Raw genomic sequence first — 14,693 nt, forward strand, 5'->3', positions numbered from 1 at the left:
GCTCTCACACACCTCCACATTTAGTCCAAAATAGAGCAAGGGGTGGGGTCATTTCATTTGCACCAGGGACAAACCCAATTACAACATTAACAATAGTGTATTCATCAACCTTAGCAACTAAGTATAAAGTATCTGATTATTATTCTTATTAGATGATCCTCATTTCAACCAATAATCATCACATGGATATCTTTTCTGCACTGTGCTTGTCCACTGACACGGAAAGTGAAGGTGCAGGCATATTTTAATTGATTTTTTTTTTCTTTTTAGCTTTGAAGTGCACAGAAAGCAGGTCATTTGTAGATTTTAAGAGAAAAAACATGCAAAAAAAGTGTCAGGTAGTGCAGCATTGAATGCTGACTTGAAATAGATTTTTTGTTCTGTATTTATGAGTTAATTACGCTATGCTATTCAAAGATAAATTTAGCAATATTCACTATATATCAAACTCTACAGTGCTTTTGACTTGAATCAGTTCACTAGCATCTAATATTTGCATGGGACTTATTTACAGCTTACAGACCTATTTACAGCTTATTGCCAGCTCAATCTTTTAAACTTGACATGGGTATTTTGGTTTACCTCTCACTTGAATTTAATTTATTGAATCATCTAATTTGATTTTAAAGTCTCCACTGAATGAAGTGTCACATTGTCTCCTGTGTCTTTCCTGCTTCCTGAAAGAAAATGCATTGCGTGTCTCCTCCTTTATCCTTCCCCTTCCCTCTCCCCTGTGAGCCAGGAAGCTAAGAGTATCACTCCAGAGGGGAGCCACAACAGTGCAGTAATCCCACCCAGATTCTAGTCTCCATTCATGGCTCAGTGCTGTGCTGAGCCGAGCCGCACTGAGCTGTGCAGCAGTTCACACTAGAGTGACCAGAAGTGGGCATTAATCCACTGATCCCTCTGCCCTCCCCACTTTTTCTTTCTCTACCGGACCCCGGGGCCAATCAACAGCTCTTTGTTCACTGTCACTTAACCAATGACTTCTCAGGGTGAGAGAGAAAGGCCGCATGGGGCGTTAGTGAGGTGCAACGGGCAGGTGTCACTGCCTCTGAAAGGAGAGGTGGATGGAGGACGGAGGAAGCGAAGGAGAAAGGGAGGCAGTAAGAGAGAAGAAGAGTGAATCCGTCACCAAAAGATATAACTAACCAGTCCGAGTCCGACCCCTTTTTTCTTTCTACCTTCTCCTCTTTCTGCATTCCTGTTCCACTCCCCACATGGATGGAGAGGCGGCCGCTGTTTTGTGTTTTTATTTGTTGGCCAGTGGAGCTGCTCTGGCTGTCACAGGTCACTGTGGCTGGATGTGTGTGAGGAATGCCTCTGCATGGCTCTACATGTCCACCGAGCAACTCTACCTCTGCTTCTGCCTCTTTACACTCTGTGTCTGTGTTCTGTGCACACTAAAAAAGGAGATCTTTAATAAAAATAAAAACATGGAAAATAGAAACAAATTGATTAAGACAACCAACCGTTTATTAGATGTTTAATTCTGTGAACAAGGCAATGCGTTATTTTCTGTTATAGCAATAAAATTTCACATTTAATTTGCTGTTTTTTTACAGTTTGTATCTTCTCTTTCTGTGTCTGCAGACGAGTATAAGAGCAAGGTGGTTTGTGAGGAGGAGAGGATGAGGCTGAGCTGCAAACGGGGCATGCAGATCGCCGTCTACTCCGCCATGTTTGGCCGAACTCAACAAGGCACCCTGGAGTGTCCCCTTCATCACCGGAGGGCCCCGTCAGTAGGTGAGACCCCTCCTCATACAGTAGCTACTCCCTTGTTTCAGGTTAAAAGACAGTTGAGTAGCTAAGGAAGCTGCATTACACAACTTTTTCCATTCATTTATTCATTTTCAATTTCAAATAAGATAAAATAGCACCACTGAATTCATTAATGGTAATAATCACCATGAAGCTACTGTAGTTCTGACATAGAGAGTAGTTGACTAAATACAAACTGCCAGGAACAACTGTTACCAAGATAACATGGCCAACTGACATAGCTAATATTAGCTTGCTGATAGTATGACCGGTATGACCTCCTGTTTCGTTTTAACAGTAATAGAAGTTGCTAAAATAAGTAAATGTTATTGACTTAACATGTGTTAAGTTGTAAACTGGATGATTTCAAAATGTTGTCTCACTAAACTCACACAATTAGGTCAAAAATACCAAATTATTATTCTGGTGTCAGGATAGCAGCATCGGTAGGCTACAGCTAATCAGATACTACTACTTATTAGAAACTGTATTAAATTAATTTTTCTCAATAATGTTACAGCTAGTGATGCTACAGTGACACTTTGATTTGCTAGCACAAGTATTTTCTTACACAAACATGCCAGCTACTAATATGTTGTTTGAAAATGCTGTGTTGTTAGATGTTAAATTGCTCTTTTATGGCAGTTTTACTCACTGATAAACCTCTTTCAAAGGTTGCCAAAGGTGATAATGGCATTAATATTTATACTGTTTGACTTTATTATTGTTCACTTTATTCATAGCGTCAGTTCTGGGGTCAGTCGGGTGAGGAATGAGATCTCTTGCATGACAACTCAAGCTGGGGATGTAAATCAGGTCCTGCCTGTGTTTGCATGATGTTGAAAGTGAGTCTCTCTCTCCTGCTGATGTTGTTATACATATTAATGAAGCTGAGAGAGTGGAACATCAGGTCATTTCGGGTTTTGATTTAATTCTTTCTCTCAAGACGTTTTTGCAATAAAAAAAGAAAAGAAAACAAGACGTCATTCACCGGATGGTGAAAATTAAAAGGTTTTATTGATGAGTCTCGCATGTCAGGGCTCGAACAAGACACTGGCAGGCTCATTACTCACAGCTGGATCTCTTATTTATTAATTTTTTTTTCCAACTTGGGTGATATTTGCCTGGAGAAGTTGTTGGGGTTTTGGTGGTCGACTGCTGCACCCACACCTGACGTCAGCTGTTCAAATAAAGCGATGATTTAACTTTCAGAAAAATGTAACCGTGCCGCATTTAATCCTTTATCTTTGCTCTGAAATGACGCGGTATTCTGTATAAAACCACAACTCAAGCTTGGATCGAGACACACACACAAACACACACACACACACACACACACACACACACAGACACACACACATTGTCTGGGGAATTGGGGTGGAATGTAGATCAGATGTCTCTGTCATCCAAAGCGCAGAGTTTGGCCTGTAGAAAAGGGACAGTATTGAGTTCCCTCCAAGTACTTATGTGTGTGTACGTGTATGTGTGAGTGCACGGGATATCCAGATGTACTCTAGCTCTTGTTTAGGAGAATGTTAATGACTCTAAGCTTGGATACATGACAGGTTGTCTTATAGCTACTGTGCAGGTGACCCTTGTCCTCTTTTGCCAGACAGCTCATTTAATTCACTTCAGTCTGCGCCGCCTTTGTTTCGTTAATGTACAGAAGGAAACGGACACTGAGGTTTGTAAATAAGCAGCCAGAGCCGGTGTATGTTAACTGCTGTGTTAGAAACAACTTGTGCGAAGCTGTAAATGGAGGATAAATGTTGTGATATGCCCTCAAGAGTGTGTGCGTCTGTGTTTGTTGCCCTCTTTATGACAGAGGGGGTCAAAATAATGACACAGGCGTCAGTCACCGGGTAATCAGAGACACATATAGATACAGATATAGGCTGCTGCCTGGTTCTACGTATGTTGTGCAGGTGGACCAGGAATGTGCGACAGGTAGGTGTAGCGGGTGAGACAGGACTGGCCCGATATCTGGTTTCAGAGTCGGGATTAAATACAGTAGCTGAGCTTCCCTCCGCATTGATGGAGGAGCGACTCTACTGTTACAGTTATATAAAGGCCAGACTGGAGCCAGGGAGAAGCTCTGTTTAGCGTCAAATCACATGTTGACTCTGTGTAGTGTACACTCAGACATACACAAACGCCTTGTTCTTCCTGTCCACCCGTTCTGCAGCATGTCTCTCTATCACACAGACATGATCACACAGACACACACACACACACACGTTGAACACACTCCAACCTCCCACCAACACCTCCTCAGGCTGTCCCAGACTGTCTCGCGGTGCCCTGGTGGGATTTCCCCTGTCAGCTCCGTCTTTGATGTGGCTCCCATGTCACCAGGAGCAGGAAGTGAGGGTGTCTTGAGTGACAGCTCCGACACACACCGTTAATTATTTTTAAATGTCCTCCCCACCACCACGACCACCACGGCCGCCCTTTAGCCCTTCTTTTTGCCCTCCTGTCCATGTTAGTGTGTCGCACACACACTGCAGTTGTGTCTGTGCATACTTGTGGTTTTTGGTCTGAATAACCTTGGGCTTGGCATTTTTATCATTCTCAAGTTTGTTTTGCTCCTGTTTTGATTTGATGTCTCTTTAAAGATGCGTTTGACTGTGCCAACATGTAGGTTATAGTAATCTCCTACACCACACTGCCCTGGCAAGCTCCTCACAGCCCGAGGTGTGAGATCAACTCCTGAACTCGTACAACTTGCTGCACCTGCCCAGGTGATGTACTATATTGAATTAGGTGGAGAGATATTACTCTCACAGCAGCTGATGTCTGCTTGTGCACTATATCACCCTGACAAAGAACAAAGGATGATCTCACATGTTGCAGCTTCTGTTTCACCCAATGACCAAGATATCCACCCTCTCTTTTGAGGTACTTCTCCAGACTATAAATCACATTCCAGCTCGCAGTCTATTTACTGTCATGTTTGCTTGTTGAATTCAGAGGCTGCCGGAAAAGTGGAGCAGACAAAAAAACAAGTACACACACACACACACAGGCATGTGCATACAAAAAGTCAGGACCTCTTTGATCTCGTCTGCTCCTTGGTTTTTTGGGGCTGGGGTGGGGATCGGTGTAGTTGGACAGGTCTCAGCGGTGATGGAGGATCCTCAAAGCGAAGGGGCCTGTTCGGCCCTCCTCTCTCATCTGCCCCATTACCATCACACACACCTCTTGACATCTAAATAGCCCCCCATGCTTGGCATGCTGGCTCTCTCTTTTTACCTCTTCTTCTTCTTCTCCTTCTTTTGAAGCCTTCTGTGCTTTCACTTTAGAGCATGTGCTTCAGACAAGGCCGACAGTAAGATGTTTCAAACTGTATGTTCGGGCTGTTTGGATGATCACAGCGACTTTAAAAAGCTGAACATGCACAGCTGCAGTTCAAATTTAACACTTGGCTTTTGGAGGCCTGTTCCAGTTGTTAGGGTCCAAGCTGCTTGGCTGTAACTCAATCTGCATGTGTCCTCGACTTTGATGCACACAGAGAGAGATGGACAGCAGGATGTCTGTCTTGTTTTGGACTTTAGATTATACCACGGCTTCATGTTTGTATTCCAGCCACCAGGAACTTCACACTGCTTGTTTTCCATCATAACAGGTTCATGCAAAGTTTAGGTCAAAGGGGTTACCTCTGATTTCGAATTAAGATGTGGCGTTAACGTGATAACACGTGTGTGCGTACTAGTGTTGACTGTTTTCGTACCGAGCGGCCCTGACTCTGGGAATAACCTGCTATCAACTTACAAACACAGCTGAGGAAAGGTCTCTGCACGCTCATGCACACTTGTGTGTACATTTATATTTATCTGTGCACGTGTGCTGTGAGTTCTGCTGCACTTTTCACCTCTGGAAATGACTTGAAATGCACTGAAATGACTCGAAATGCAATGAAATGCACTGAAATGACTCGAAATGCAATGAAATGCACTGAAATGCATCAGCCAATAGTGTTACAGTAATCACTAATCCCACTGTGGGGAATACACCATTTACAGTAAAAATGTGTGCGTAGGAGAGAGTGTCAAATTCATTAACGTCATTCACAGAAAGTGCTTGGCGTGTGCAGGCCCTTCACAGCGTCGGAGAGTAACTCACTTCTCTATTTTACACAGACTTCTAATCCCACAACAATGGCTTAAGCGTCCCTATCAAATTATATGTATACGTATCGCAGGTGAGTCAGAGCAGAGGAGGAGATGAGAGAGCTCTTGACAAGTTTTTGTCCGCCCATTGTCTCGGAAATTCCAGGGAAGGTGTGCGTGGGTGGAAAACCGGGAAGGCTGTTATGGAGAGCTCTCTGGGAAAGGTTGCTCTGGATATACTTGCTTGTGTGTGTGTGTGTGTGGGTTTGTTTATCTTGCTGTGCACACGCTCAGAGGTGTGTTTTTTTTTTTATGTTAACGGGCAAACACACAAGAGCTGTGTCTATATGTGTGCACAACACCAGCATGTTCTGCACCACCCCCCTCCTCCCTCCCCGTGTTGGTCTTAACATAAGGGCTCTGTGATGTGATGAGTGAAACGTAACAGCAGCCATCACAACATACAAGAGCTACTATTTCACATATTACTGTTGCGTTACGTTCTGTTGATTTATGACATTATGTTCAGTTAACTGGCGACTGGCTGGAGGCTGATGCCGGCTCAAGCAGGCAGAAAGTTAGATGCACGACGGATGACTGATGTGACAAACGTTGCTGAGCCATATAGAGGCGCTGCTGGTACAGGGCAGCGTATCAACACACACTTGAAAGACGTCCAACACTTAGACTGACAATGTGGGTGATTAGCTAAAGGCTCATTTTAATAAGACATAATGTCACCTGTATTTTTTTTAATTCAACTATATCTGACCTCTGTATCTATTTGTGTATGAAAGTGAGAATAAGTGTGTGTTTGCTCATCCAGGAAACTCCTCCCTTCCCTCAGTCGCTGCTTCTCTTGACTGTGGGTTTTCTCTTTCTGAGTCATAGGGTCTTCCCTTGTTGGGTGTGTGTGGTTGAGAGGGGGGGTAAAGGTTAGAGGTAACTGGGGTTATTCATGCCTATTCCCCTCTGTATTTGTATGTGTGTGTGAGAGAGAGAAAGGACTGTGCTATGCTTGCCTGTCTGCGTTAAAGCCGCTAATGAGAGCCAGAGGAGGTCAGATCCTCAGGAATGCTCCTTTAAACCACATAACAAATGCTGCGTGTGTGGTTTGCGTGAACGTTTAAGCACGGAAAGCCAGCGAACAAAGAATAAATGTGTGTCTCTCCATCCTCTTTTCTCTAGAAGTCTCTATCTGTCTCCACACCGCCCCAGCCCCACCCGTCCCTCTATGCCCCCCTCCCCTCACCCCCCTTGCTCCAACTAATCACCCGGCCAGGAATCAAAGCAGCAGCTAATGGGGGCCTGTCTGTCAGTAGATGGCCTTGTCGGGCAGGAAGGTTTTCTTGCGTGGCATGCCGACTCCAACGAGCCCTCTGGGAAGGAAAAGAGAGAGGGAGAACAAATTAAAGCACATCACGGGGGTCCAGGAGGCCACTGCGCTCCCCACAGATCCATACAGGCACATAGTCTGGGAAAGTGTCACTACACTTTAACAAGTAGCTGCATGTTTTTGTAAAATAGCTGAAGTATTTTTAGCAGTCAAGTTCATTTCTATGTATTTTTAATGGGCAGTTGCACCTACATGTCTGTGTGTTAAAGTATGAAAGGCCGACAGTGGACGCTGATATTTTATTATTTTGCACAGAGTGTCTGTGAGTGGATGATCAGCTGATAGAAATCATAATAATCCCTCATATTCACGCCCTCATCGGCTCAGGTTGTACAAAGCTGCTTCTTTAGTCCTGTCTTCAGGATGCAGCCAAGCATGTGATGCAAGGGCTGCTCTGTTAAGTTATTTGTGAGTGTGTGTGTGTGTGTGTGTGTGTCAGCCTGTTAATCTACGTGTTGGCACTTAAGCAGCTATTCCTCATCCACACAAGAACGCACAAACATTCATTGATTCTCACTAACAGAACTTTGTTACATCATATCAGACTTTTTTTTTACTGCACTAAACAAGCAACAAGAAGAGATGTGAGATGCTGAATCTGTTTTTGGCATTCAAAAAAAAAAGCTGCCAAAATTAGTTTGGTCAGTCAGGCAGTTGACTTGGTGTTTTTTTTTCCATTTCTGACATATTACAGATATTGAATGGGCAGAATCATCACAAAAAAAGAAATATATTGTTAGAATAATTAGACAGAACTCATAAATTTGCAAATAATTTCCAGAACTGTTAAAATCCAGATTTAGCAGATGGTATGTGTTTAATATGACAGTGGGAAGTGTTGAACCTTTGAGGTGTCTGACTAGTTATCAGTTACACTCACTGGTTCCCACAGGCCTCCTCCTCATCACCAGTGAATTCCAGTCTCTTGTCTCCAGCTGGGGGGTTAGGGGTTTGATTGCCCCTTCGTATCCGAACCGAGACTTTAGTTTGGGTTCACATTTTCTCGCCGTGATGCGTCTGCTTTGATTCAAGCTTTGTTTTCTAGATTTCCTTGTTTGGGATAAGGAGAGTCTTCCTTCTTATGCAGCATCACACCATCATGAACCGCTCAAAGAATTCCCACTGTTGACACTGTCCATGATCACTAGATTGCTGTCTTTCACTTCCTGACTGGGACATTTACCCTTTGACCTGTGCCATAATTTGTTGTGGCCCGTTGACATGTGAGCCAGGCCTTAACCCTCCTGTTCTCTTTACCTTTTTTTCTGATCTCCCCGGGTCTCTCAGGGGGCCCACTGAGGCAGACAGTGCGAGACCCCAGTGTCCACTTTCAAAGGGCTCATCTCCTTGTGTTGTTTTTTAGGAGTTAGATGAACCGTAGGGGCCTGGGAGTCATCCGTGTGGAACCAAGGTCCGTTCACATTCCTGCAGAACTCAGCGGGAGGTTCTTCTAACTTCATTAGCACTCCTCACACCTCCGTTTATGCAGCGTCACTGAAGTTCATGAGGTGGAACACAGAATAGTGATTCTACATTTTGATATGTGCAACTTTCCCTTCCATAATCCATAATAATCTGAACATCCACTAATGTATTTTATATTTTTACTTCATTCTCGCATAATTAATGAGTAGTTTATTTTTCTGTTGGATGTTTTAGTGTTAGACCACCTCTACAATTATCTGCTGTTCAAACAAGGCATTTTATCAATACATATTAAAACACTGTCAGCTATAAGTAATAAATATAATAAAGCAGCTGACATGATGGCTCAGTTAATCTAATAATTTAAGAAATGTTGATACTAGATCAACTGTTTGAATCATTTATAAGCGGAAATGCAAGGAAATTACTTCTAGATTTGCTGCTTTTCTTTGTTGTACGCGTTGTACTCATTAAAGTGAGTTTGTGGCTGTAGTTTGGACAACACAACAATCTGAAGATGGGAGCTTGTGACTTTATCTCCAATGTTTTCTAATAATTTCTAGACCAACTAATTTATCCAGGCACCAATCGGCAGACTGCTTAAAATATATAGACATGTAAAATGTGCTCTATGGGCTCAGTAAAGTTCGTCTGAAGTGTGCCGGCACAGCAGGTTGAGTATCATCTTCTTTACAAATGTGAGAGGGAAAGGAAGTCGGAGTGGAAACGGAAAAGGAGAAGAAGGGCTCCGTGTGTCCGTCCACGCTCCACAGAGGCTGCAGAGGAGAGGCTCTGGTGAACTCCTGGGTGCTTAGTGATGATGTATGAGGGCCCCATCCATTACTCTGTCTGGTCTCCGTACACAAACACTCACACACCCACACACCCACACACACACACACATGATGGATCAGGTATCTCTTTAGACAATGTGAGGCCCCAGTAAGGTTTTCTCTGTGAGGGTCTGATGTGGACGGAGTCTCCACCATGGGAGCTGAGAAAGGCTTCATGGGAAGGTGTGTGTGTGTGTGCGTGTGCGTGTGCGTGTGCGTGTGTGCGTGTGAGAGAGATGTCTGAGTGAATATGGGTGTTCTGGTATATGTGTGTGTGTCGTAGCTGACAGGGACTCATGTCGTCCCTTTGTGCCTGAAGTGCTGCTTGTCCATCAAACATCCAACAAGAAGCAAGAGACTCATTTGTAACTCAAACATTGAACATGTCTGAAACAAATATTCACATTTTAAAGAAGTGAAACAAGTGGATTTCTGCACAAAGCGCAGAAAGATTTTTTGCCACCTGGTTAATTTATCAACCAATTACAACATCACCTCCATTTTCCTTTAAATTCATACCAAAATTAGAGTTTTTTTGGGATCTTCCAAGGAAATGAGTCACAGCTAAATTTCACTTTTGCCAGACAGGGACCTCCTCTCTCCTTATGAATTATTTACTCATATACTGTAGTTAGGTAAACTGTATAACTGTTAATGTCTCCCCTCTCTGTCTCTCTGTCAGACTGCCAGTCGTCCGTGGCTCTGCAGGTTCTCACCGCTCGCTGTCAGGGCAAGAAGAGCTGCCTCATCCGAGCCTCCAGCAGAGACTTTGGAGATCCCTGTTACGCCGGCACCAGGAAGTACCTCAGTGTCATCTACACCTGTGGTGAGTCCCAACACAACACACCTTCACTGAGGGCTTCATGTTCCAGCCACCTGGGGGCGCTGTTCGCCTTCTTATCAGCTTGACTTTGGCTTTAAAAGGGACAGAGTGCAATTAAATGTCTTTTCAAGGGATGATGATGATAATGATGGTGATGATGATGCTTTCAGGTTCACAAGTGGACATTAGAGTTTCATTTAGGGCTCTTTCTACTACACTAGCCCCAGGGGAAACAGTGTGTCCCGGCTATCATCATTGATTAGTTTATGGGTTTTTCATTTTTCTTTGAAATGAATTCAAGCTTTCCCCCCTAAGGACACACTTTTTACAATCACGTTTGAGGCTTTAAATGGTTTCTAAAGGAATTCTGTGTTTATTTTTGGCTTTTTTAGAGGCAGCAAGGAATGTCATGCAAGAAGTTCAAAGCATAAAACTTGTTTTCCATCCCCAGAATGTAGTTGGAAGGAAAAATCCTTGCATTGTATCTTTTGTTTTGACTTTATGTCTGAGCGGATGAGGGAGAATGATGGTCTTCCTTTTTATCTTCTCCACACCCTCGGGCTAATCCTGAACTGTCAAGGCTGTAATTCATTAACCTCATGCTTGAGGGCATACACACTCTCACACACACTCACACACACATGCTATCTAGTAGCACCATGGCCTGGAGCCTTTCAAACCCACCAGAAGTCCAGATCCAGACTGAAATGACTGTTACACTTGGCATTTAGTGTGATTTCTGAGTTCTGATTAAAGGGATTGGATTTTATCAGATATTTCCTTTCTGCTGAGAAATCAGTGTGTTTTTTCAGAGGATTGAAAATCATGCATCTACAGTTTCTCTCCGAGCTTTACGTGTGTGCTCCCTGCTGGGTCTTTTGTCTCTTTAAACACTGTGTTATTGTCAGATAGTTCTCCAACAATCCGTCCATTACATCCTTTATCTCAGCAGCAACCGGACAGTGCAGACAAGAACACACACAGGCTGTTAAGCTGTGTTTATGGAGTCGTTTGGCTTGAATCTCTGTCTGACCTCCCTTATCTGTCGCTGATAACACGAGGTAGTCTCCCAACAGCTCTGGTGCGGAGTTGAGCCGGCGAATGTGTGAGTTTTTGTTTTGTTTTGTTTTGTTATTGAGGAAGGGGGCAGAGGAGAAAGGTGGAAGGATGTGGCAGTGGTGTAAATGTTGAACAGATAGATAGGAGGCAGGAGGAGGGGAGTGGGGAGCGTGCTGTGTTGGGTGTAGAGGAGGGGAGGGGGGGTCAGGAGGACGTAGGTTTTCTGGGCTGTGGTCGGAGCGGAGAGGGATGAACGTGAGTAAATCAGTCTAGTTGCTGTAGACATGAAGTCACTGGTAGCTCCAGGCTCCAGCAAAGTGGTAATTTGGGGGGATCCTCTTTCATTGGTGGTCGAGTGTGTGGAGGATTGACCCCATTTGTGTCGGCGTGGGGGACGGAGGATGTCTGTCTGAACATGATTGGTAGCATTTGCGTGCATGTGTGTGTGTGTGTGTGTGTGTGTGTGTCCGGTGGTGGTCTGTACAATTTTTGGTTCCAGCTGGAAAAAAAAGTGGCATCTACTTACACAAAGTGATTGATGGCAGAAAACCTCTAAACCTGACAGCACATTATGATCAATATTGAATAATAACTATAGGTAATTGATGGGTGATATCTTTTTTATGATATTCCGAGATGTTAAACTCCCTATCTCTGTGTGTGTGTGAGTGTGTGTATGTGACCTTGCCTTATAGAGAGGTGTTAACCCACTTAACATTTTTACTGTCCCATGATGACCTGAGTGCTATTTTAGAGGATATTGTGTCCTGCCAAGAATAAAATAATCAAGGAAACTATATGTCTATATATCTGAATGAGTATGTGTTTTAATGTTTATATATGTTGAGATTTTGGATGTACACACATTTGCGCATATGCACATATTCTCGCAGGCATGAGTGCGTTTGATTCACAGTATTGACCTGCTATCGGCCCCTCTGGCTGCGCCGGTGATTTATAAAGCCGTCAGCCCTCCAAGCTCCAGCTTCTTCCTCACACAGCCCCAGGGGTGGACTCACTTCTTAGCAATAACACAGCAGCAAATGGCCCAGAACCTGCCATCAGTCTCCCAGAAGATCACACACACACACACACACACACACACACACACACACACACACACACACACACACTCTGCACAACCGCCACTGTCAGGCTTCATTTATATCCACTCCCCCCAGGAGGAAATCCCAATGGTTTGTTTACTTGTCCAAAAAAACAGAAAAAAGAAAGAAACTTCAGGAGTCTCATTGCAAATAATAACAGCCCTAAATATCTGACATCTCAGTATTTAAAGAAAACGGAGCTATAAGATACACTTGCAGATTATTCATAAACATGGAAAGATTTACCACCCCCAGTGTAACTGCTGGAGATTGATGAATGAGCCTGCTCAGGGCGCTTTCTTCAAAAAGCAAAGCTCCAGCGTGAGCCCTTTGAAGTTTCTTTCTTATAATGTTGGTTTCTTTGTCAGGGACTTTGACATCTGTCTTCTGAAGCTTGGATGAAAAACTCTGCCTCTGTGCAAAATGTATAAACCTGTGTCTTTGTTACAAATGATGTGTGCATGTGCATGCATTTGTGCACATATGCTGGTACAACAGCTGTAGAAAGGCTTCCATTCATACATCTGGGGCCTGTCCTGCAGCCCCACAGCATCATTCTTCCTATATGCTAACATCCTTCCTCTGCCATGTGAGTAAAGAGATACAGCCTGAGGGCATCCTGCTTCTCCATGTGTGTGCTTTGGAACCACAAAGGAACTAGAGTTAACAAAATGTGATACAGTGATCAAATCATGTCCGGAAAAATCCTTCTTTCCCTCCTCAGTCCCACGTCGAGACCTCCTCCTCCTCCTCACACTGCTCTCTTCCACCCCTGAGAAGTATTAAAGCCTCAGACTGGAGATGAGGAGGCCTCTCTGCTAAACTTCCCCTCCAGAGTGTTCACTGCTGGCTAATGTATCACCCTGAGTGAGCCACACAGCCTCCTTTGAACCATGCAGAGCAGACTCTTTTGAGGTGGAGTGTGTGGGGTGGGGGGGGGATAAAAGGTCATGAAAAGCCTAACGAACAGGTCTAATTGCTGAGGAGGAAATGGATTAATTGTGGCACTTAGCTGGTTAACATGGGATGTGGGGTTGGAGGAGGTGGGGGCTCGATGGAATAGGCAACTCAGGCATTTCTAACCCTGGGGTTGAAACCTCAAAATGGGAATATGATCCTTAAAAAAACCCTAATGAAAGTATAATGAGTCCATTAATATACTATATGTGTTCTCATATAGGAATACAGCCGCTACGCTGTTGGACTGATTTTCCACTTACAAGCTTTTGCCGGTCTTTATATAAAACGGAAAGCCCCTTTTGACTGAACAGTCTCACCTTGTGGTCCATTTAGTAGCTGATTCCTGAGCTTTCAACCATGTCACACAGTCTTAATTAGCAGATGGAATTTGCCCAGCCATCAAGAAAATGTAAATTCACTTTTTTCTGAGCCCTTTAAGTATAATTAACCGTTAAATGTGGAGTTTAAAAAGTTCATGCTTTACCCTGGAATGAGAAATGAATAAACTGCATGAAACTTATGTATAGTTTTATGCAGATTTTCCCCCAAAATTCAGTCTATGAAACCTACAACTACAGTTTAAAAGACATTTTTAACAATTCTTGGCCGTGTGATTTTCCTCTGTTTTAATTTTAGGAAAACAGCTGCGGGCAATGTGCTGTAGTATGTGTTTCTGGGTCATTTTGTTTGTTTAAAGTATTTTTTTTATTTTATTTCTGCAAGTAATCTGCCAAATGTAGACAACAGAACGTTTCCCAGGAGTTTCATATGAAAAACATACTCAGGCTATATAATTTTAAAGAGGATATTATGGTATATTAAGAAACCCATTAACATAAAGTTCTAGCTCTTACGGACATATGGTGGCTGCTTGGAGAAGAAAATTAACTCAGACATGCTAAGTATTAATATCAAGCAGCGTAAAAGAATCTTACTGTAACTGTCTTAAGGTTATTTAATTTCCTCTTACCTCAAGTGTCATATAGGGACAGAGGCGATTTGGTTAATTTTGGTGAAGGCTCCACTGTACAGACTAAACTGTAGGCTTTGACAGAGGTGTGGTCACTGGTCTGTGCTGCTGCTGTTTATAATGGACACGGTCCGAGTAGTGGAGACTGTGGCTGCCTACGCATGGCTCAGAGGGGGGGGGCTGATTTAGATGTAACAGGGGAAAATGGAGGAAGATAAAGATGTAATTCAGAAGCCTGCAGGGTTTGAATC

The 14,693-nt window shown here is 43.5% G+C and overlaps 1 protein-coding gene across 1 annotated transcript in view; it reads left to right on the plus strand.

Moving 5' to 3' along the window:
• Positions 1-14,693, plus strand: part of eva1aa (eva-1 homolog A, regulator of programmed cell death a) — a 72,107-nt gene that overhangs the window by 22,561 nt on the left and 34,853 nt on the right. The window contains exons 4-5 of the mRNA XM_085771348.1: positions 1,594-1,746; positions 10,207-10,350. Of these exons, the coding sequence (XP_085627474.1) occupies positions 1,594-1,746; positions 10,207-10,350 (297 nt within the window). The remainder of the gene's footprint in view (positions 1-1,593; positions 1,747-10,206; positions 10,351-14,693) is intronic.

Source organism: Trachurus japonicus, chromosome 24 (genome assembly GCF_045865225.1).
Source record: "Trachurus japonicus isolate A0001 chromosome 24, Traja_1.0".
Classification (NCBI taxonomy): Eukaryota; Metazoa; Chordata; class Actinopteri; order Carangiformes; family Carangidae; genus Trachurus; species Trachurus japonicus.